General features: G+C 39.6%; 1 protein-coding gene across 1 annotated transcript in view; it reads left to right on the plus strand.

The window, feature by feature from the left end:
• The window catches only part of DNAH8 (dynein axonemal heavy chain 8), a 393,081-nt gene that overhangs the window by 146,051 nt on the left and 222,975 nt on the right, over nt 1-24,055 (plus strand). Inside the window, exons 18-23 of the mRNA XM_063724765.1 lie at nt 3,159-3,346; nt 6,190-6,270; nt 6,677-6,793; nt 7,931-8,050; nt 19,617-19,749; nt 22,004-22,119. Coding sequence (XP_063580835.1) covers nt 3,159-3,346; nt 6,190-6,270; nt 6,677-6,793; nt 7,931-8,050; nt 19,617-19,749; nt 22,004-22,119 — 755 coding nt within the window. The remainder of the gene's footprint in view (nt 1-3,158; nt 3,347-6,189; nt 6,271-6,676; nt 6,794-7,930; nt 8,051-19,616; nt 19,750-22,003; nt 22,120-24,055) is intronic.

Here is a 24,055-nt window from a genome sequence, read left to right on the forward strand (position 1 = left end):
GCATTTTAGTGCACTGTGTCTGCGTGCCTATGAGGGGAGGGCTTATGTGTTGCCAAGGCTTTGGGCGGAGTTAAATGTGAGCCGGGATGGTTCTTAGCCATTATCCAGCCCTCTGGGATGTTGTTTTTGTGTGGGCTCAATGGTTGGTCAGTTCAGATTCCTGCTTTGTCTCATCTTAACCTTAAGCTCTTAGTTATAATCTCAACCCTAAACTCTTATCCGTGACCTTGGTGGACCCCTTACTGGGTCCCTTAGTAGAAAGTTTTCTCCCTCCCAAACCAGGGTCTCCACCTCAGCAGAGCACAGCATTGCAGGCGCAGGAAGCACAAGTTCTGCAGGTGGGTTGCTGGAACGATGGTAAGAGGAGTCACTCCTACTTCTGCGTCTTGGTTCCAGAACTCATGTATTTTAGCTGTGTGGGGACACAGCACTTATCTACAGGCCATTGATTCACAGCATACCTGCATCCTAGAGGACAGTGCCCCAAACCCCCGCAGGGTGTCGTCCCTAACAGGAACCGTAGGTAAGCCTTTAATAAGCCACTTTTATCAGGCCAGCTGTTTCTGGGTGCTGTGCTATATGGTAGGACCCTGTGGACTCTAAAGAAAGCCTGTTTATGGAGCAAAACTCTCAAAGGAACTTCGAGGGGAGCTTAAAACTCAGACTATGGAAAAAGGCAAAAGAGAATTTTTAACAACTGAAGCATATACTGGTTTTGTTTTGGTTCTACAATGCCATGCACTTAATTTTCTTTTTCTCCTCGTGGTTTTTCTGCCCCCAATGCACTTTCTCTTATCTGCACATATTCAAAAACAAGCTCTACAGTCACCTGTTTCATACAGCCTTTCCTTGTTCTTTCTGGCAGAAAATAATAATTCCTCCAGAGCCCACCACATACTTTATCTGTAGCTCTTTCTCATGACACTTACTGCTTTGTAGATCTACCCTGTGTTCCCTACACATTCCAAGGTTACCCTCTATGTCTGTTTCATCTGATATCCTTTAAAAAATGGTCATAGCTAACATTTATGCAGTGCTCACCGTGTGCCAGGCTTTGTCTCAGCACATTACAGTATTAATTAGGATTAAAATTACTTTAATCCTAACAGCAACCTTACAAGGAACTATTATTAGATTTGTTTTACAGATGAGAAAACTGAGGCACTGACACATTAAGTGGCTTGCCCAAGATCACACAGCTCATTCAAATTCAGATAGTCTGGCTCCCAAATCCGTTTTCTTAACCATTATACTGTACTGTTTCTAACAGTGCCAAGAATGATGCCAGGCATGCTTGGGGGCTCTTAAAATATTTAAAAAATGTCCAATAAGTAGACATTAGACAATCTTGATGAGTAATAATTTTATCAAGTTTTCAGAAGAGTTTGTTCCCCTTGAGAACATCAGTTGGCCTCTATTGGGTGCACTATACTCATTGCCATGGATTGATGCCCAGGAGAAGTGATCACATGTAAACAATATGAAGTAGAATTCTTTCATACTTGCAATATGAAGTAGAATTCTTTCGTGTTTTTTCACAAGTAAAACAAACAATCAGTAGAATTCTTTAACTTCTTTCATTTCATTTCAGAAATGAATTGCTCTGGAAGGCTTCCTTTGTCCTAGTGATGTGACTGTACTTGGCCACATAGGAGCTTGTAGTAATAATTGGATATGTAGCATCAGCCTCCTTTAGTTGGTTGCTCAGTAAAGTTTCTCTGATGGTGATTCACATAGGATGAAATGCTCATCCTGTCCCGGAGCAGACTTCCTGGCTGTCATTATTGGTCTGTTTTGGTTGTCTTGACCTTTTTGTCTTTTCAAGCAAGCTCAGTACAGTTTCAAGGAAGACAGATTTAAATGTTCAAAAGTTCTTTTGGAATTTCCTTGGTAGGATAAGTGATTTATTTATTTATTTATTTTTATTTTACTTTAAGTTCTGGGATTTCTGCACCTGTCCACCTGTCATCTAGGTTTTAAGCCCCGCATGCATTAGGTACTTTGTCCTAATACTTTCCCTCCCCTTGCTCCCCACCCCCTGACAGGCCCTGGTGTGTGCTGTTCCCCTCCCTGTGTCCATGTGTTCTCATTGTTCAACTCCCACTTATGAATGAGAACATGCAGCGCTTGGTTTTCTGTTAGGATAAGTGATTTCTAACCCATCTTAAAAAGATTCTAAGTGAGTTGGATAAAATTTTAAGTTGAAATTGTCATTTAGGTTGAAAACCTGCATCATTAAGGGCCATATCAAGACTAATTTTATCTGATGAGTAAAAGTCAATTAAGTTCAAAGAGATAATACAAACTATTTTATTTTACTAGAAGTTTGATGTGGCCACATTCAACAAAACAATGTGAGGTTTGGAAGATTTGGTGATTGTGATAAAATTCTTATGTTAGTAGTGTTTGTTAATACAAGATGTAATTCAAACTAGCACATGCTAGTCTATAATGAGTGTTTTATTATTATGCCTGTAGAAGTTCTTCATGTTAAGCTAACAAATAATCTAAGGCTACCCAGTAAGAACTGCTTGGGCTTATGTATTTCAATTCATAATAAAATAGATATCTGAAAATGCTTGTTTATATGAATGATGTTTATGTGAGATGTAGTGTAAAACATCTTCCCTCCATTCTAGGAGTTCACAACTCAATGGTATTTAATAAATATTTCTTACTGATTTTGAGCCTAATTATCAGAAATTCAGGATGGAGATTTAATTTAAATAAACCTCTTTAAAGAAGACAGTTTGGGGTCTGAGTGGGAAAGAGTTTGAAATGAGGTGGGGATCTTTTGTGATTCTAACCATCTTCTGGTTCTTCCTCAGGGGTGAAGTCATAATCCATAAGATAAACTGACATAGATCTATTCAACCCACTCAGAAAAATATTGCAATTCATAGCACAAAGCACCATTCTTGGTCAAAGTTTCTGTCCCTGGATCTGATTTTATGGCTTTGCAGACACTCTTCATTCATTTATCTTAGTTTTGAGTATTCACTATGTGCCAGATGCTGTGCCTTAGCACCTGGAGCATCCAAAACATTTCCTTTGCCCTCAAGAAGTTAGTAGTCCAGGGGGCAAGACAGAAATCTAAACAGAGCTGGAAGCAGAAAGGAAATTCAGAATGAGTAATGTCAATCATTATTTATTTGTAGCTTTACAAGCCACGCTTTTTGTGCGACATCCAGAAACAGGGAAGTTGCTGGTTAATTTTGATCCCAAAATTTTGGAAGTTGTTCGGGAAACTAAATGTATGATAAAAATGAAGTTGGATGTACCAGAACAGGCAAAGAGATTGCTAAAATTGGAAAGCAAATTGAAAGCAGACAAACTGTATTTGCAGGTAAGATAGATTATGTTTTCTAATTATTTTTGAAGGAGCTTTTTGGTAAAAGAAAAAAAATATATATATATATATCCCTGCAGTTAAGCTTCATGGCATTGAGGGAAAATTTGTTAATATGTTGATTCTTGATAGAATTAAAATACTGACTTGCAAACCAAAGAAAAGATTGGAAATGGAAAGCAAAAAGTGAGAAGATTATCAGAAATCAGATTTAGGTTTCTGGATAATGACAGTGACAAAATAGCAAGTTTCAAAAACTATTCTTAATATAATTTTATAGATCTTGTGCATTAAATTTTATAATATACTTATCCTAGAATATTTATAAGATATAAATTAATAAAGTGGGGTGACTATACAATACAAGTAGAGATGATTCTCAACATTGTGGGGCAAAAAGGAGCATTATTTCAATTAAAGTTCACTAGTGCGGCAAACTAAAATCTAACAAAATGAAAACGGTGGGCAAAAACTGACATTAAAATGTACTGCTGGGTGCAGTGGCTCATGCCTGTAATCCCAGCACTCTGGGAGGCCGAGGTGGGTGGATAACTTGAGGTCAGGAGTTCAAGACCAGCCTGGCTAACATGACGAAACTGGGTGTGGTGGTGCACGCCTGTAATCCCAGCTACTTAGGAGGCTGAGGCAAGAGAATTGCATAAACCCGGGAGGTGGAGGTTGCAGTGAGCCGAGATTGCTCCACTGCACTCCAGCCTGGATGACAGAGTAAGACTCCATCTCAAAAAAAAAAAAAAAAAAGTGCCATCAAAGGTTGATGATTGATTCAATCTTTGATTCAAAGGTCGAATCAAAGTATATTCAGATCCTAACACATTGTTTCTAAAATGTTTGACAAGAGTTAAATAACATCAGAATTTCTTTAGAAAGCCAGTTAAAATAGCAAGCTGCATTAACTCATCTTTGCTTTTCTTGGCAGGCTGTGGACATGTATTTTGGAATGCAGGAAAATATATAAATGCAAGGACATTTTTTTCCAGTACAATTAGTAATAGCAAAAGACTGGAGTCTAACTCCAACAATAGAGAACTGATTAAATATGAGTTATAAGATAACTATACAGACATTAATGGAACAGCTGATTAGTCAATGAGAAAATGAACTCTATTCCTGTGGTACAAAATTGATAATTTTATAATCAATAATATAATAAATAAATTACAGACTTTTCCTGTTTTTTTTTTGTTGTTGTTGTTGGAGTCTTGCTCTGTCGCCGGGCTGGAGTGCAGAGGCATGATCTCAGCTCACTGCAACCTCCGCCTCCTGGGTTCAAGCGATTCTCCTGCTTCAGCCTCCCGAATAGCTGGGACTGCAGGTGTGTGCCACCATGCCCAGCTAATTTTTGTATTTTTAGTAGAGACGGGGTTTCACCATGTTGGCCAGGATGGTCTCGATCTCTTGACCTTGTGACTCACCCACCTCAGCATCCCAAAGTGCTAGGATTACAGGCCTGAGCCACTGCGCCTGGCCTATTGTTTGCCATTTTTATGATAGCCCTCCTGGTGAGTGTGAGGTGGTATCTCCTTTTGATTTTGTTTCATTTCCCTAATGGCTGGTGATTTTTGAGCATCTTTTCATGTGCTTACTAACCTTTTGCATACTTTCGTTCAGCAGCATCTATTCAGATCCTTTGCTCATTTTTTAATTGAGTATTTGTCTATTTTTTTAGTTATAAAGTTCATTTTAGGTTTTAAATACTATCCCTTATCAGATATACGATTTGCAAATGTTTTCTCCCATTCTTTGGGTTGTATTTTCATTTTCTTGATGGTGTTCTTTGAAGCACAAACATTTTAAATTTTGCTGAAGTCTAATTTATCTACTTTGTCTTTTGTGTTTTTGGTGTCATAGCTGAGAAACCTTTTTCAAATCCAAAGTCATGAAGATTTATGGCATGTTGTCTTCCAACAGTTTAATAGTTTAGCTCTTACCAAAATAGTATTTAATTGTCTTTTTTTTGAAAAAACTAGAGTAACATTGGTATTGTGGAAACTGGATTTGGCATCAAAAGCCATGCATGAGCTTTTTTACTGGCTAGCTGTGACTTTGGAGGATTGGGTTTAAATATACTGTTATAAATCGAAGCTAATATAGTTTGCATTACATCTTGCAGGATTTTAGCTAGTATTGAACAATATCAAGAAAGTCAAAGTTCTTTAGCCAGTGTCAAGTATAAATAAAACTTCAACTACAAGTAATGTATAAAGGGGAAAGAGGAATCAAGAGCTTTGAAACTATTAGGTAAAAATTGAAACAGTTTGAAACAGTTTAAGATTATTAATTTGGAGATAAAGTAACTTGAATCTGCATTTCCCACACCACAGTGTAGTAAATTACAAAATAGTAAAAAATTGATCATCATGGATCATCTCTAAAACAACATCTAAGAGATAATATAAAAGCTTATTCTGTTTGTGTGGAAAAGCTAAATTTATTTTGACTCGAGAAAGCAAGTGTGGCATCAGTGATAAGATGAGTAGGTTTTAATGCATCAGAAGATAAGGAACAAAAGAGGAAATGTGTAATGACAGATACCACAAAAAGATAATAATTCAAACTACTTAATATACATCTAGAAAGACAAGTGATAAATATGAAAAATGAAGATGTAGAAATTGCTATTGACTTGTTTAAAGGAGATGCTCAGGTAATTTACAGGTACAGAGAAAGTATGGTAAATCAGCATAAGTTTAAATGGGCAGCTGTCATGATGACAGGACTATGAGGAAACTGGGATTTTGAAGCCTTCCTGGCATGAATCAAAATGTGACTGCTACTTTAAAATGAATTAAAATAAAACATGCCATTTCAACTTCTTACAGGGTCTTCTGCAATATTATGATGAGTTATGTCAGGAAGTGCCTTCTGTGTTTGTCAATCTGATGACCCCAAAAATGAAAAAGGTTAGTATTGCTGAAGGTTTATATTGATTTTCCTGTTATTTAAAATTAGATTTCAGTTCTATAAATTATGGATTTTGGAACATCTATTCTTCTTTAGACCCTTCATCCTTCTAGTTCAATTTTATAGCTCTGTTTTTTTTTTTTTCTGCAGAATTTCTTATCTAAGTTTCGTTGCCTTTGAAAAAACAACTAAATCTAAATCATGAGCATTTTTTCTGAAAATTCATGATTGTTTCCTGGACAGCCAAAGATGGTTAAAAATAAAAAGTCATCTTTATTAGGTGTAATAGAGGGAAAATATATGTAAGAAAATATAACATATAATATTTGCAGGTGATAAATCCTCTTCTATAAGTGCAGATGTTCTTGTTAATAATAGAAACAGTTGTGTTTTTACCGTTTCTAGGTGGAATCTGTGTTGAGGCAAGGACTCACAGTGTTAACATGGTCGTCTTTAACACTGGAAAGCTTCTTTCAAGAAGTTGAATTAGTTTTGGATATGTTCAATCAACTTTTAAAGAAGGTATGATCTATACATTTAAAAAGCTATCAACATATATACTCAGGATATAAGTAATAGTTTGATTATTATGAAAGCTCTTTAAAGGGTATGACTTTTAACTAAAAGGACATCCATTAGGTTTAAAATATCATGCTTTGGGCTGGGCACAGTGGCTCACACCTGTAATCCCAGCACTTTGGGAGGCCAAGGTGGGTGGATCACGAGGTCAGGAGTTTGAGACCAGCCTGGCCAACATGGTGAAACCCCGTCTCTACTAAAAATACAAAAATTAGCTGGACATGGTGGCGGGCACCTGTAATCCCAGCTACTCGGGAGGCTGAGGCAAGAGAATCGTTTGAACCCGGGAAGCGGAGGTTGCAGTGAGCCGAGATCATGCCATTGCACTCCAGCCTGGGTGACAGGGCAAGACTCCGTCTCAAAAAAAAAAAAGCTTTATATTTCTTTTACTGGATTGGGGTCTTCATTTAAGTTTGCTTTATTCTTATCCCTGAATTACCTTGCGTCTAATATGTTGAAATGATGGTTCAACTTCACACTGTAGCTTAGAATATGGGGTAATTATAGACCGTCAAAAGTGGCAGAGGAGAGTGCTTAAATATTAATATTAATGCATTTAATATTAACTAGATGAGATGATCATCAAATTGAAGATTGTCTATTGATTTCTGACATGTTGGCTACATAGAACAAGCCTGTCATTTTAGATGTGCTGGTCTGTGTATCATGGCAGCATGGTGTAATACACAAACTCAGAGGCTTTGGAGTTAGATAAGCCTGGGTAGGGTTCTCTGCCTGTTACTAGCTATGTGTTCCTTCCAAGGTTGCTTTACTTCTCAGAGCCTTGGTGTCTTTAGTTGTAAAACTGGAATATCAATGCCTCCTGTGCTGGAATCAGGATTAAAGGAGATAACACAAATAAGGTTATGGCACATGTTATTGCTCAAGAAAAATTTAGTTTTATGTCAAGCTTTCTTTGCAGATGTCTTCCTAAAATGTTCACCAAATTATCCTTGGCTCAAGATGCAAGTTTCTACATTTAGCCTTCTAAATTAATTTATAACTCAAGCCTCTTTTGGATGAAAACCTAGCTCTAAAGGATAGAAGAGTTTTTTTTTCTTACATTTTTCTTCCTTGTAGATCAGTGACTTGTGTGAAATGCATATTGATACAGTTCTGAAGGAGATAGCCAAAACTGTGTTGATTTCTCTGCCTGAAAGTGGTGCTACCAAAGTAGAAGATATGTTGACCCTCAATGAGGTATGCATTTGTTCATTAAATTAGAATCACAAAAATATTAGCCTATAAACCTAAAATGAGAAATTTCAGTCTAAAAGTAGAAACCTGGGTCAGTAGCATTTAGACTTTTTTTTTTTTTTTGTGGACAGTCTGTACTCCAAGGACTTTCATGCCTTCAACAGCAAGAGCCCTGGCTACACCCTAGACTAACATTTTGTTGATATCCTCAGCCTAATGCTGGTGTTTCGTGGGGCTCTGTAAGTGGTTCACAGCTCTTCTTCCACTGTGCATGGCTACCAGGGTCATACCATCTTTCTCATGGCTTTAACTCCAACATACTTTCCCTCTAAGTCACTCAGAAACCTGGGAATCATCTGGACTTCTTTCCTCACTCCTTCATTTCCTATATCCAGCCAGTCCTGAGAGGCTTAGCCAGGACTTTTTTTTTTTTTTTTTTTTTTTTTTTTTAAGATGAAGTTTCACTCTTGTTGCCCAGGCTGGAGTGCAATGGTGCGATCTTGGCTCACTGCAACCTCTGCCTCCCAGGTTCAAGTGATTCTCCTGCCTCAGCCTCCCAAGTAGCTGGGATTACAGGCGTGTACCACCACGCCCAGCTAATTTTTGTATTTTTAGTAGAGATGGGGTTTTGCCATGTTGGCCAGGCTGGTCTTGAACTCCCGACCTCAGGTGATCCACGGCCTCAGCCTCCCAAAGTGCTGGGATTACAGGCATGTGCCACCACTCCTAGCCTAGGATTTTTTTCTTGCTCAGATTTTGCTTGAATTTCAGCCTGTTCTTTCCCTTTCTAGGTCAGGCCCTTACTGCTCATTTTGACTTCAGCAATTCATTTTGTGATCCAACTAGTCTCGCTGCTTCCATGTTTGCCCTGATACATCCATCCACATTGCCAACAAATCTGATTGTGAAATGCCCCAGCTTAAATCCTTCTTGGCAGTGACACATATTCCTTGCTGGATAAAATCTAACCTCTTCAGCATTGTGTTATGTTGAAACTATTTGGATACCTATTTATCTTCCATTGACTCAAAAGTACAAAGACAGGAACTCTGTCTAAACATTTTCAAGGCCCACAACCTCTCTTATAAATTCAAGACATACATTTATGTCTTGAACAGAACTCTTTCTTTCTTTTTTTGAGACAGAGTCTTGCTCTGTCACCCAAGTTGTTCTGCAGTGGTGTGGTCATGGCTCACTGCAGCTTTGACCTCCTGGGCTCAAGTGATCTTCCCATTTCAGCCTCCCAAGTAGCTGAGATTACAGGTGCCTACCACCACAACTTGCTAATTAAAAAAATTTTTTTTGTAGAGACAGGATTTCACCATGTTACCCAGGCTGGTCTTGAACTCCTGAACTCAAGCAATCCACCCACTTTGGCCTCCCAAAGTGCTGGGATTACAGGTGTGAGCCACCATGCCCAGACTTAAAATTATTTGTTCTCAGTTTTGGGGTCTTGACTGTAACTGAGACAACACTAAACAACCCATTACATTAAATTAGTTAATTAATTTAGTTTTTTGAGATGAGGTCTGCCACCCAGCCTGGAGTGCAGTGGCAAGATCATGGCTCACTGCAGACTAGAATTCCTGGGTTTTTGTGATTCTCCTACCTCATCCTCCCAAAGTGCTGGGATTATAAGTGTGAGCCACCTTGCCCATGAGATGACCCATTTTAACATCCTGTTCTTGGTGTGTTCAAGTTTAAGATGATTATATTTTCTGGATTGGTTGTTCCTCTATCATTATTGATTAAGTTTTTTATCCTTAAGTTTTATTTTGTTTGATATTGATGTAATTATACCAGCTTTTTTCAGGTTACTATTTTTCAGATGTGTCTTTTTCCATTTTATGACTTTCATCCTTTTTGGCTTCTCCTATTTTAGATTCTCGTAAAGAACATTTAACTGTGTTTTATTTTTAATCTATTCTGAAAGTCTATTTTTAAAAAACTGGTAATTTTGACCTATTTACATTAATTGTAACTATTAATATTTTTGGAAATACTTCTACTCCCTGCCCTCTTTGTAAAATTTATTGACTTATCTATTTCTAGATGTTATTTTATATTCTTTTTCAAATATCTGTAATCTTTTTCTCATGTTTTTATTCTATTTTTCTTTAGACATTAAAAAATATTTTGTATTTTACAACATAATTTCACTATCTGAAAAAAATGGGGGAGTCTAATTCTGCTCTGTGCTGTTTCTACCAACTCTTGCCCAGAGTGGCTTGTTTCTTCCTGTTTTTTACAGTTTTGGATTGGGAGCTAATGCACACACATCTATTTGTGGGAATGCTGGACAGCCTTGGTTGAGAACCTGTTTCTTTTTATTTATTTCTATGTGGTGCCTAGGAGTTTTACCAAGTTGGGACAACTTTATGTTAGTTTCTGAGGACAGAATTTCCAAAACTTCATAGATTGTATAAACTCAAGCCCCAAACCTATGTAAGAGTAAGCTAGTTGTAAATTTCCAAGGGAGAATTTGCTCCCCGCCAGCCCAGAGCCTCAACCAAGGTAGCTGACTTTCCTTTCTAGTCCACTCTTTCCCTGAGGGCCTAGCCCTTGATTCACCTGATATTAAGCAAGGGTAGGGATGGGGTAGGTCTCATGTCCAGCCTTTCATCCTTGTGAGGGATCCAAGGCCTTAATTTTTTTTTTTTTTTGGTTATGAAAAAACAAAGCCCGTAGAAGCTATGGTTTCAGGTTGCTTTTTATTTTAGTTTCTATGCTTTAAAAAAATTGAGATATAACATATACTCAGAAAAGTGCACAAATTTTAAGTGCACCATTCAATGAATGTTTACATATGATATACCCTTGTAACTATCTCCATGATCAAGATATGGAACACTTTCTGTATCCCAAATGATTCTTTTGTGCTTTACTCCAGCCAGTAACACCTCCTTCCCACCCCTAAAAGTAATCACCATTTGACTTCTATCACTGTATATTAGTTTCGCCTGTTTTTGAACTTCATACAAATGGAATGGTGCAGCATATATTCTCTATTTCTGACTTCTTTTGCTCAGTGTTATATGTGTGAGATTCATCTTTGCAGTTGTGACACATTCGTTCTTTCGTTTCAACTTCTCATTGCTGTATAGTTACATAATATGGATTTAGTATAGTTTATTTGTTCATTCTACTCTTGAGGGAATTTAGATTGTTTATAGCTTTTGGTTATACACTAAGCATTCTTGTAAATTTTTTTTTGTGGACTTAAGCACTAATTTGGTGGAACATACCCCAAAGGGAAATTGTCGAGTCATAGATTATGAATATATTTAGCTTTAATAGAAATTGTCTTTTTAGAGTTTGTCTCTGAACTAGGAGCCAGACAAGTTCATGCATTACATTTCATTGAAATGTCTCTTTAAGTTTTAAAAATCATTTCCCACTCCCCACTCTTTGTTTTGGCTGGCAACTTTTTTATTGTGATAAAATATACTAACATAGCATTTACCATTTTAACCATTTTAAGTACAATTTAGTGGCATTAGGTACATTCACAATGTTGTATAACCATCACAGTGATCTATTTCCAAAACTTTTTCATCATCTCAAACTAAAACTCTCTACCAATTATACAATAATTATCCAGTGGTAGTGCTAAGACTCAAGAGTGTAAGTTGCCAGGCATGGTGCCTCATGCCTGTAATCCCAGCACTTTGGGAGGCCGAGGTGGGCAGATCACGAGGTCAGGAGATCGAGACCATCCTGGCTAACACAGTGAAACCCCGTCTCTACTAAAAATACAAAAAAATTAGCCAGGCGTGGTGGCGGGTGCCTGTAGTCCCAGCTACTTGGGAGGCTGAGGCAGGAGAATGGCGTGAACCCAGGAGATGGAGCTTGCAGTGAGCCGAGATCACACCACTGCACTCCAGCCTGGGTGACAGAGCAAGACTCCGTCTCAAAAAAAAAAAAAAAAAAAAAGCATGTAAGTCAAGATGCAGGAGGCAGAATTCTGAAGAGCACGCTTGTCAAGCAGTATGCCCAGCCACTTGCCCTGGAGTGATCTAAGATCTAGTAACAGTTAGATCTAAGATCTAGTAACAGTTAGATCTAAGATCTAAGATCTAGTAACTCACAAATCTACCAGCAAGTGGCCATTATAGTGAAGCCAGAGTATGATTTGTAATGACAGGGCAAGTTGTATCACACTCCTGACTGCAATCAGTTTTGGAAACACAATATATGTAACACTAATTTTTTGAGACAAAGTTGGTTTGGGCCAAACTGTCGTTTCAGATCATATTTGAAAACCAGGGCTATTTGCAGTCAAGGCAGTGTTCCTTGTCTTGGCGCATCCAAGGGTGGTTTAGGACAGATTATGTGAATTATTAAAAAGCTTTCTTCTGTTAGTTTCCAGTTGTTCTTTCTGTCCTGTGATCCTACGGCTGATAGTACTTTCCTCCTTGGAAAGCTGGGTTCCTTTTAGGATTTGCCAATGGGTGTGCTAGAAGGATGCTGGAAGAGGGAGAAGGGACTTGCTCTTTCCTGATTTGCCTCCTGTTCCTGACACTACTGCACCCACAACAACTCTTCACTCTGGCAACAGCACTTAGTCACAGGCCTGGCTTTCCCAGCCCTTCCAGAGCTAGCCCCGTGTGCCTTTCACGGTACCAGCATCATGAGGTCCCTCTCTGAGCTCCTGAGGTAGCAGTGCCGGCTGGGCAGCCCCCTCACTTCTCTGCTCCAGGTTCTAATAACTCCATCCTCATCCCAAGTCCTAGGGATGCTAGCTTCTTCCTGCTGTAACTGTTATATCTCTGTGTGCCGTCAGTGTCCCTGTAAGCATTTTGGGTCCTTTTAAGGGAGGAGACCACCCCTCATATTGTCTTATGCCCAATTTCTGCCTCCAAAGAAAGAAGTAAAAACTAAAAGGCAGAAATGAAATCCACAGGCAGACAGCGTGCACCATACCCTGGGCCTGGTAGTTAAAGATCGACCCCTGACCTAACTGGTTATGTTATCTATAGATTCCAGACATTGTATGGAAAAGCATTGTGAAAATCCCTGTCCTGTTCTGTTCTGTTCTGATTACGGGTGCATGCAGCCCGCGGTCACGTACCCACTGCTTGTTCAGTCGATCACAATCCTCTCATGGGGACCCGCTTAGAGTTGTAAGCCCTTAAAAGGGACAGGAATTGCTCACTCTGGGAGCTCGGTTTTTGGAGACGTGAGCCCGCCGATGCTCCCGGTTTGAATAAAGCCCTTTCCCTCCACAACTCGGTGTCTGAGGGGTTCTTGTCTGTGGCTTGTCCTGCTGCACTTTAACTGTGTTTAAGCCATCCTCCATATTAAATTCTCTAATTTTATTTGTTACAATAGCTGGTGTGTCTTCCGTTTTCCTGACTGGAGCCTAACTGATAACTTTTGTCTCGATAGATGTAGCAATGGAATAGAAAATCAAGGAAATGTGATGATCCAAGTTAAACACTGTTAAATAATTAATGAGTATTAGCAATTCTGTCAACAAAATCAACTTGGGGCTGGACGCAGTGACTCATGCCTGTAATCCCAGCACTTTGGGAGGCCAAGGCAGGTGGATCATTTGAGCTGAGGAGTTTGACACCAGCCTGGCCAACATGGCAAAACCCCATCTCTACTAAAAATACAAAAATTAGCGGGGGGGCGGTGGTGGTGCATGCCTGTAATCCCAGTGAAAGGAGTGGCCAGCTAGGCTTCTTAAGTCGAGTAAAGGCTCAGAAAGCTGTGAAACTCACTCATTTCCTGCCTCAAGCCTTACTTTAGTCCTAGATAAATAACAAGGAAGATATATGCTTAAAATATTCCTAACACCAGGATTTGTGCATGTTTTCTTCCCCAAGAAAGCTATAAACAGCGAAAATTTTGCTGTAAGCTTCCCTGTGTCCTCTCTCCCTCTCTCCCTTTCCCCTCCCCTGAAACTAAAAGGAATGTTAATTGCCCATTTGTCTGTGACCAGCAGACCTTATCCATGCTTCCAATTCCAATTCCTTGTAAAAATACTGTGAGATCCTGTCTCCTTTACTATGCTGCTGCAAAGTCATAAAGTAGATGAAACCTAAGTTGGAATTCAGGTTTTCCTCAAGATCTAAGACATGTTAATTGTCTTTGTTTCTCGCTCTAGTAACATCTCCCTGCCGCACATATTTCCCGCCTTAAAAAGTTTAAAAAGTGATCAAAGAATATAACACTGGCTACCTGCTCAAGACCCCTTCCACGCTGTGGAAGCTTTGTACTGTCACTCCGCTCAATAAAGCCTACAGCTTTTTTTTCTCTTAGTCCGTGTCTCCATCACTCGCAGCCGCCACGCCAATTCTTTGGCTTGGCTAAGGCAAAAACCTTTAGCATTACACCAGCTACTTGGGAGGCTGAGGCAGGAGAATCGCTTGAACCTGGGAGGCGGAGGTTGCAGTGAGCCGAGACCGTGTCCACTCCAGCCTGGGCCACAGAGCGAGACTCTGTCTCAAAAAAAAGAAAAAAAAATCAACTTGGCTCTATAGAGACAAAAACACATTAGTGGTTGCCAGAGCTGTGGAGACGGGGAAATGGGGTGACTGCTAATTGGTATAGGGATGCTTTCTGAGGTGATGAGAATATTATGGAATTAGATAGTGGTCATGATTGCACAAGTCTGTGAATATACTAAAAACCAGTAAGTTACACACTTCACAAGGTTAGTTTTGTAGAATGTGGATTATATCTTAATTAAAACAAAATTAAAAAATCAATATAACTGTTTCCTAGTCCCTGGCGTGCCCGTAAGGCACTTCTTTAGTATTCAGTCTGTTTCTTACTGAGTTTTAAGAATGGTCTTAGTCCTCAAGGACTAGCGAGTCTTCTCAAGAAGAGATGGAGTCCTTATTAGGACAGGATGCTTTACTTTGTGTGGCCTCAACTGTTCATGACGTGTTATAGAGGTAGTATTTGCAGTGACATTATTTTGCCACTTGTTGAACATAAGAGGAAGGTGGCTGAGCCATTGGGTTGCCAGCTGACACAGGACATCTGCGCAGTGGAATGTGTACGTCTAAGTTTCTTAGCTTTGGTAATGATGGCAGTGTGGGTCGTTGTGATTATCTGAAGTGGCCCAATTCAGCAAGGATTAATGAAGTTTGTTTTGCACGTGTTCTTTGATCAGAGTTCAGACACAGGGATGGAGTTGAGGCACAGGGATTGTATATGGGACAGTATCAGTGAAGATCCCAGCAGGGTGAGATACCGCAGGAGTCCCAGTGGTGGGAAGTCATCACCACCACTAGGGTTGAAGGGACCAGGGAAGAAAATTGTGCTTTCAGAGCCTAGTAAAAGCTGAAGCCATGTGGCAGGGCTCTACCAGAGATGCAACCTCCAAGCAAGGAGGGAATGGGAAAGAAATACCCCACCTTCTCTCTCCTATAGCTCTCCTGTCTTCTCTTGGTGCCTTCTCTTGGGTTAAACCCAACTGGAAATCAGAGAATGAGGGAGTCCCACAACGTAGGGCGTGGCAGAGAAAAGTAGAGAATGGTTGGCAGGACATGGAGTGTCTGGCAATATGGCTTTGATGGAGTGACAGGGATTATTCATAATTAAAATCATGTAAATAATTTCCACAATCAGAGCTCTTGGCACATTGCTGACTGCTGCTGCATCCAATTTTCCTTCCTTTGGGTTCTATGGAGAAAGTTTCCACCTCTCTTCAAAACTGAGGTCCTCCAAATGAGCTGTTGATTCCATGCCTACCTGTCTTCTCGGTGACCTTGTTCCGCCAGTTTTCCTTTCTCCTGTATCTTCAGCATTGTCCTCTCTACTGGGTCCTTCTCTCTAGCGGTGTAATATGCTCTCATGCTTTCCTTGCCAACAGACACTTTCCCACTTCTTCCTTTGCTTCTCATTTACAACCAGACTTCTCCAAATGCTCGCACATGCTGTCTTCACTTTCCCATCTCCCATTAATTTGTCTTTCCCCAATTTCTGGCTCAAATTATTTCTGGCACGAATTGTTGTTTTTTAGCAGCCTTATTGAGATAAAATTCACATACCATACAATTCACCTATTTAAAGTGTACATCTCAATGCTTTTCAGTATATTCACAGAGTTGCACAACCATCACTGCAATCAATTTAGAACATCTTCATCACCCAAAAGAAACCCGTCCTCATTAGTCATTCTCCATTTCCTCTCAACCCTCCCAGCCCCGAGGCAACCCCAAATTTCCTTTCTGCCTCTATAGACATGCCTATTCTGGACATTTCATACAAATGGAATTATACAATATATGTTCTTTTGTGACTAGCTTCTTTCTCTTAGTGGAGTGTTTTCAAAATTTATTCATAGTAGCCTATATATCAGAACTTAATTTCTTTTTTTTCTTTTTAAAGAAACAACGAGATCTTGCCCTGTCACCCAGGCTGGAATGCAGTAGTGTGAATATGGCTCACTGCAGCCTCTAATTCCAAGGCTCAAGTGATCCCCCTGTCTCACAAAACTTCATTTCTTTTTATTGCTGAATAATATTCTATTGTATGGTTATGCCACATTTTATCTATCCATTCACCAGTTGATGGACATTTGGGTTGTTTCCACTTTTTGGCTACTATAAAGAATGCTGCTGCAAACATAAGTGTCCATTTTTTTGTGTGTGTGTGTGGACTTAAGTTTTCATTTCTCTTGGGTATGTATACCTAGGAATGGGATTACTGGCTCCCAGCTCCATGTTATACTCTTTGAAGAACTGCCAGGATGCTTTCCAAAGTGACTGTATGATTTTTCATTCCCACCAGCATGTATGAGGGTTCCAATTGCTCTACATCCTTGCCAATACTTGCTATTATTTGTCTTTTTGATGACAAAGATAACTTTGTCCTGTTGAGTGTGAAGTGGTATCTCAGGGTGGTTTTGACAAATGTTTCCCTATTAGCTAGTGATGTTGAGCATCTTTCATGTGCTTATTTTTATGTTTTTGAGACAGGGTGTCACTCTGTCCCTCAGGCTGGAGTGCAGTGGCGCCATCTTGGCTCACTGCAACCTCTGCCTCTTGGGTTCAAGCGATTCTCCTGCCTCAGCCTACCAAGTAGCTGGAATTACAGGCATGTGCCACCATGCCCGGTTAATGTTTGTATTTTTAGTAGAGAGGGGGTTTCGCCATGTTGGCCAGGCTGGGCTCTAACCCCTGACCTCAAATGACCTGCCTCCCCCTCAAGTGCCTCCCAAAGTGCTGGGATTACAGACATGAGCCACCATGCCCTGCCTCCTGTGCTTATTAACCTTTTGTATGCTTTCCTTCAGAAGCAGGTATTCAGATCATTTGCTCATTTTAAAATTGGATATTTGTCTTTTTATTTTTGAGTTGTAATAATGTTTTATAGATACGAGTTCCTTATCAGATATATGATTTACAATTTTTTTTCTCCCAGTCTTTGGGTTTTCTTTTCAATTTCTTTATGGTGTTCTTTGATGCACAAAAGTTTTTAATTTTGGTGAAGTCTAATTTATCAGTTTTTTTCTTTTGTTGTTCTGCTTTTGGTGTCACATCTAAGATAACTTTGCCTAATCCAAGGTCATGAAGATTTATGCCTATATTTTCCTCTAAGAGTATTTTTTAGTTTTAGTTCTGAAATTTTAGGTCTGTGATCCATTATGAGTTAATCTGTTTGTATGGTGTAAGGAGAAGTTTCCATTTCATTCTTTTGCAAGTGGATATTCAGTTGTCCCAGTACCAGTTGTTAATCCCATTAACTTTACTATTATATGGTATTGGAAACATATGGAAAAATTTATATGACATTCTCCCATTTGTTTTGTGGGTATATTCTTTTCAAAAGATTACTGTATGTTATTTTGTCGAGGTTTCTGGATATATCATGGGGATGCCAAGATAAACATGTGTGTTCATTCTGCCAAGTGAATTAGTGTGTCTGGTTCCTGAGGGGATTTCAAAGCTGGGATGTATAAACACATATGTCCAATCTGCCATGATCAGCTAGAATTGTCTACTTGCTTAACACTTATTTTCCCTGTTAGACTGAAGTGGCTTCCAGCCTCCATTACCATTCCAATGTTTAGCACTGCATTGAATAAATTGAAAAGGACAAACTGAATGAATGATGGAGCAAGGTCAGAAGAGTCGGCGGGTGTGGAGAGGATCACAGAGTATCTTTGGATAGAAGGAGGGACACCATGTCTCCTGGGACTAAAAAATGATGAGAATGCATTCAGATACAGATTAGACGGTCAAGAAAGGAACACATAACACATGGGGGCAAAACATGGGGAATATGGGACTTCTCAAGGCTTTTCTGGAGAGAAGTTTGCATGGACAGACTTGGGATTCTCTGCAGTAGTATTCTTGAAGGCCCAAAGTGGCTGCTCCTATTTACATTTTTTTTGAGACAGAATCTTGCTCTGTTGCCCAGGCTGGAATGCAGTGAACATGGCTCACTGCTGCCTCTTGGGCTCAAACAATCCTCTTGCCTCAACCTCCTGAGTAGGTGGGACCACAGGCACGCACCACCATGCCTGGCAAAATTCTAAAAAATTTATTGTAGAGATGGGGTCTTGCTATGTTGCCCAGGCTGTTCTCAAATTCCTGGGCTCAAGCAATCTTCCATCCTCAGCCTCCAAAAGGGTTAGGATTACAGGTATGATCCACTGCACCCGGCCCTGATTTACTTTTACTTTTTTTTTTAGAGGTGAGGTCTTGTGCTGTCACCCAGGCTGGAGTGCAGTGGCGTGATCATGGCTCCTGCAGCCTTGAACTCCTAGGCATGAGCAATCCTCTTGCTTCAGCCTCCTGAGTAGCTGGGATTATAGGCATGAGACACTGCATCCAACTACTTTTCTATGTCCTAAAATGAGTGTATTTTGTGGGCATGTCAAAAGACTTATTGAACTTTATAAACTAGTTTTCTTTTCTGAATTTGACTAGTTCTCAACTTCTTCCTAAGGCATTTGCTAGTAGAAGAGTTTAGAAAGACAAAGTGCAGGCATTTTGAATCAGACAAAACTGATTTCAAATAGTTTTTCCAACTACTGTGTGACCTAGGAAAATTTCTTATTCTTTCTGAGCCTCAGTTTTCTCTGCTGTGAAATGGGGAACATAATATTACTCACCCCATTACTCATCCCAAGATCAGTGTTTAACTAAATGAGTTAATATGTGTAAAGCTCTTAAATTGATGCCTGTTGTACAACACCATGCTCAATTAAAAGCTTTATCTTATTTAACTCTCCAAACCAATACTCTGGATTGTCTTCTTTTGAAACCACATCTCATTTTCAACTTCTGACATCATCTTCTCTCCACCCCTTCAGCCTTCTTTCTTCTCACCCATATGAATATCAAGGTAGATTTCTATGTGTGATTGAGTCAGGGATAGGTCAAAGATGGACTTTTTCATCTTTATGCTGTTCTTTGGGCCTTAGCAGCTATGCTTTTAGCCATTGACAGTTTTGAATCTGAAGCATTGTGCCATTTTCAGCTATCTCTAGCTTTTTTTTTCAAGTGAAGTTAATTATAGTTTTGTAAATTAAAGTCATAGGACTAATTTTCACAGTGTTACTTTTAAGTATCTGGAAAATAATAGTCATTTCTTTATTTAACAGACATACACAAAAGAATGGGCTGACATTCTAAACTGCAAAAGTAAGCATGTAGAAGAAGCTGTCAGAGAACTTATATCAATATTTGAGCAGATTTATGAAGTGAAATATACTGGGAAAGTAGCAAAACAGTCAGGTAACTTTTCTCGTTACTATGTTTGAATTACAAGATCTACAGATTCGTTCTTATGTAAGCACCTTCTGCTTAGCAGGTACTGAATTCCAGACCCTCCCTTCCCCAGAAGCAAAGAAGGTGTTCAGCATAAATCACATTGTTTGTACCAACAGTTTAAGCCCAGAGAGTTCTTTTTGTTAGTTCGGGAATGGTGGGAACCCCTCTCAAATCCAAGTTCCCAACCCCAGTCCATCGTTGCAAGTTGGCCTTCCTCTGGATAGCAGTCTCAGGCCTGCTATGCTAACTCAATTTTTTTTTTTTCTGGTGCAGCATTCTAATCAAGTCACTTTGACTATTTGATTTATTTTACTTTTTTTTTTTTTTGAGAAAAATGAACCAGAAAAAGGTAAATTCTATAATTTTCTTGAATCTGGAAAACTTAATCTGGGTGAAACCATGTTTTAAGACTTTTTTTTTTCTTTTCCTAGATCCTTCTCTGTGTAGAGTAAGCTATGAATTCCTACTTACAACTATCTTTGGGGTTTGGGTACAGATAAATGGTACCCAGTTGAAGAGTGCACTCTCAAGGAAGAAAACATGATACAGAAGCATGTATTCTCCACCATCCATTCCCCCTCCCATGATTAAAGGATGCCCTAAAAGGCTCCTAACTTTTGATTCTGCCCACGCCCTCATAACCTTCATTCAGTTTGCTTGACTGGGACTAAGAGAAACTTCCTTACTTCATCACATCTGTTCAGGCAAATTTGTATGACAAGGTGCCTGCATCATTTAAAGTGGATGAAATAATTTTTACCCTGTTGAATTTCCTGTTATCTCAATAAGTTCTAATAGTTTCAGTTTTATTAATAATCCCGAGAGAGAAGCTGTTGAATTTGAATCCCCTTTATCAGGGGCAGGGAATTTTAAGAAAAGATTCCCTAGTAGGGGAGTGTTTTGCTTCCTAGATTATGGTTTAAGAACACGGGACTTTTAGCTTTGCTCAGATTATTGTCCTGTCCTAGATATCTCAAATCTTTGGATAAATTGGAAGAGAAAGACATATTTCATTTTAAAGTTTTGTTTTCAAGCTCTAAATAAGAACTGATTAGGTAAAACTTTGTAGTTGGAGGTTTTACTTGTTAGTATTGTAAGGGGATGTGCCTGTCAGTCACGATCCCTGTTTGCTATACACCTGCTCTTCTCCCCAGCTGCTGCTCAGGAAAGTAGTGTGAGGCTGGCTTCGAGCAAGGCTAGCCACTGACTGCACCAGGAGTAGGTCACTGGCACAGAGTGTGCCACCCAGACTCTCGAAGGAGACCTGAGAGATGGCGCTGCCTTACAGGGATGAAGTTAATTAGCTAATTACCAACATATTTGAAGTAGGGAATCTGTGGGAAGCTGGCTCTTTGGAGTGAGAGAACATTCCAGTCAAGCAGAGATCCCATGAAAGTGACATAGCAAGGAGAGAGTGAGAGGAGAACATTCCAGTCAAGCAGAGATCCCATGAAAGTGACATAGCAAGGAGAGAGAGAGAGAGAAAAAAAAAACTGTGCCTGGAACAATGGTTCTTAATGGGACTGGAAGGGATTTTGCCCCCAAGGGAATATTTGGCAAGGTCTGGAGACATTTCAGTTGTCACACCGTGTGTGTGTGTGTGTGTGTGTGTGTGTGTGTGTGTGTGTGTGTGTGTGTGTTGGGGGCGGGGTGGGGAGGGGGTGGGTGTTGCTACTGGCTTCTGGTGGATAAGGGCCAAGGGCCAGGGATGCTGTTAAACATCCTACGGGACAGCCCCCAGCAACAAAGAATTGACCCACCCAAGATGTCAGTAGTGCTGAGGATGAGAAAGCCTCAGCCTAGAATGAGTATGCACATCACATCTTTCCTCTTAGAGTTTTTCCACTTAGTTTAATTAGTTTTCATCACAAGTGTCAAAAACACAAAAATATCATTTCAGTCAAGTTAGAAAACTCAAAAGATAAACAGATAATTTAGAAAGATAATAGGTAAAACTCTCTTAAAACTTTTCTGAATTCTAGATTGTATATTTACAGAGTGTATTTCTTAGTAGAATGACAATTCTATTGAGGTGGATAATTTAAATTGAATTCAAGGATGACTCCTACAGGAACAAATGCGAAAAACATTTTTCAAAAAACAGTTTTAAAAGTAAGAGCTTTTTAAAAAGGAGCTTCCTAAGAGGATTTGGCCATGTAGAATACACACAATGCTAAAAAGTCAAATGTTATATTTTTGTTTTGTCTTTTGTCTATAGAACAGCGGAAACACGTTGTTTTTGGAAGTGAAACAGAAGAGGGTGAAAACAATGACTATGAAGCTAATATTGTGAATGAGGTTGATACTAATGATAAAGAAGATGAATTTAAAAAGGTATTTATTGTGGAACAACTTCATGCAATTCACAGAATTATGGTTTATAGGATTATAGATAACCCCATACGGTGCTTCTTCCAGGCAGTTCTGCAACCAATCTGTATCTAATTTCTAACAAAATCCAGAAAGTATAATTTTCGATTTTTATACTGTAGGATCAGGCAATCCTTTAAGTTTTCCCAAATATCACAGCTTTTGATGTGATTCTGTCAATTACAGTTTATGTAGTCACCTCCCCTCATTGTGATTGACCATGTTTTCTCATATAGTAAATGTGACTTCGGGGATTGGAGCAACAATCGGTTTGACTCAGAATGGAGAACTTTGTTCTCAGTTGTTGTGTTTAATGGTTATCTGTATTGCAAGTCCAGATTGTGGTTCACTTGGGGCTCAGGGATCTGCATTTTAAACTAGCATTATGGATGACCACTCTGGACTCTCCCCCAGGAGAAGCCCTAGATAGGCAGATTTTCACATTGAGTTGAAATGTGTTGAGAATGAAGGTTCAGAAGGGGGCCTGGGGTTTCTTTTTCCTTCTTAGTCCTCACCCTTCTGGTCATACATGAACTCTGAATGTCACTGTCACATTTGCACTCATTCCTGCTTTCTCCTCCCCGGGTCAGTTTTCTTTTAATCCTTCATATCCACCTTCTTTTCATTCTTTTTCTATTTTACCCACTTCTACACAATCTGATACAGTTTTAGAAATAAACAGCACACATTTATTCCACTTTCACCTTCTTGCTCAAGGATGATATTGCCAGATAATTGGGAAACACTTTTCTGCAGCATCTAGATTTCTGCAGGGTTTAGGCTTCTTCTCAGTACCATGCACCAGGCAGCTGTTAGCAACCAGCAGGTGTCAACTGGAGCACTCCCCTCTCAGAAGTGCCTGTCTTCCAGTTGCATTACCTTTTGACACTGGCTGAAGTCCTTAGAGCATGACTGAGTACCCTCAGAACCTCTCCAACTGGGGGATCACTGGAGCTGCGCTAGTGGTCACCTCTTAAATAGCCTCTGCCTCGCAAATTCATCTCCACATTGCTGCCAGAATGGTCTAACATAAAAATCTGATTATGTTCAGGAGGGTGAGGCAGGAGAATGGCGTGAACCCGGGAGGCAGAGCTTGCAGTGAGCCGAGATCGCGCCACTGCACTCCAGCCTGGGCGACAGAACAAGACTCTGTCTCAAAAAATAATAATAATAATAAAAATCTGATTATGTCTCATCTGTGCTTTAGCTTGATAATTCACCAGCCCTGACTGTGCCCCATTGCCACGTGGAAAAGCTTGATATTCCTCTTTGTTCATGCCTTATTACTCTCTCTTCTGCCTCACCAACCCAGTCTCAGAGGGGCTGGGTTCTAGAACAGTGAGGAACAGTATGACCAGAGCCTTGCCCCGATGTGTGACTCATTGTGTAAACAAGACATGGGCCCACATCTCTGCCTACCAGGCTCAAAACCTGTCCTGTGCTCTGATCAATAAACTTGGCTACTTCTCCCAAGGGAAGGAAGGGTGTGGAGAGAGGGTCAAACCACGGTCCCAGAGGGTGGAATTTTCATCTCATATATTTGAGTATTGCACATTTTAAAATACATTTATCCACCAAGCTGAGCTTCTTGAGGATGGAGACTAGTTATCTTCTTGTGCCCATGCCGTTAATCATTGAGAAATGTACCACATTTAAAGTGCTTCAATTTTGTTAGGTGAAAATTGAGTATTGAGCAAGCCAGGATTACTCTGAACATACTGTTTGTGAATTTTGGTCTTTGAATAAGTCCCTCTGGTTTGCTAGGGTGTTTATGCAAACACATTTTTCATGTATTCTTATTTGTCTAAAAAAAACCAGACAAGTAATTTAGGACTGAATTTATTTCTACAGTATCATTGAAATTGTATAGTTTATTATTTGTTGCCTTTCACATGCCACA

The sequence above is a fragment of the Pongo abelii genome, chromosome 5, assembly GCF_028885655.2.
Source record: "Pongo abelii isolate AG06213 chromosome 5, NHGRI_mPonAbe1-v2.0_pri, whole genome shotgun sequence".
In the NCBI taxonomy this organism is placed as follows: Eukaryota; Metazoa; Chordata; class Mammalia; order Primates; family Hominidae; genus Pongo; species Pongo abelii.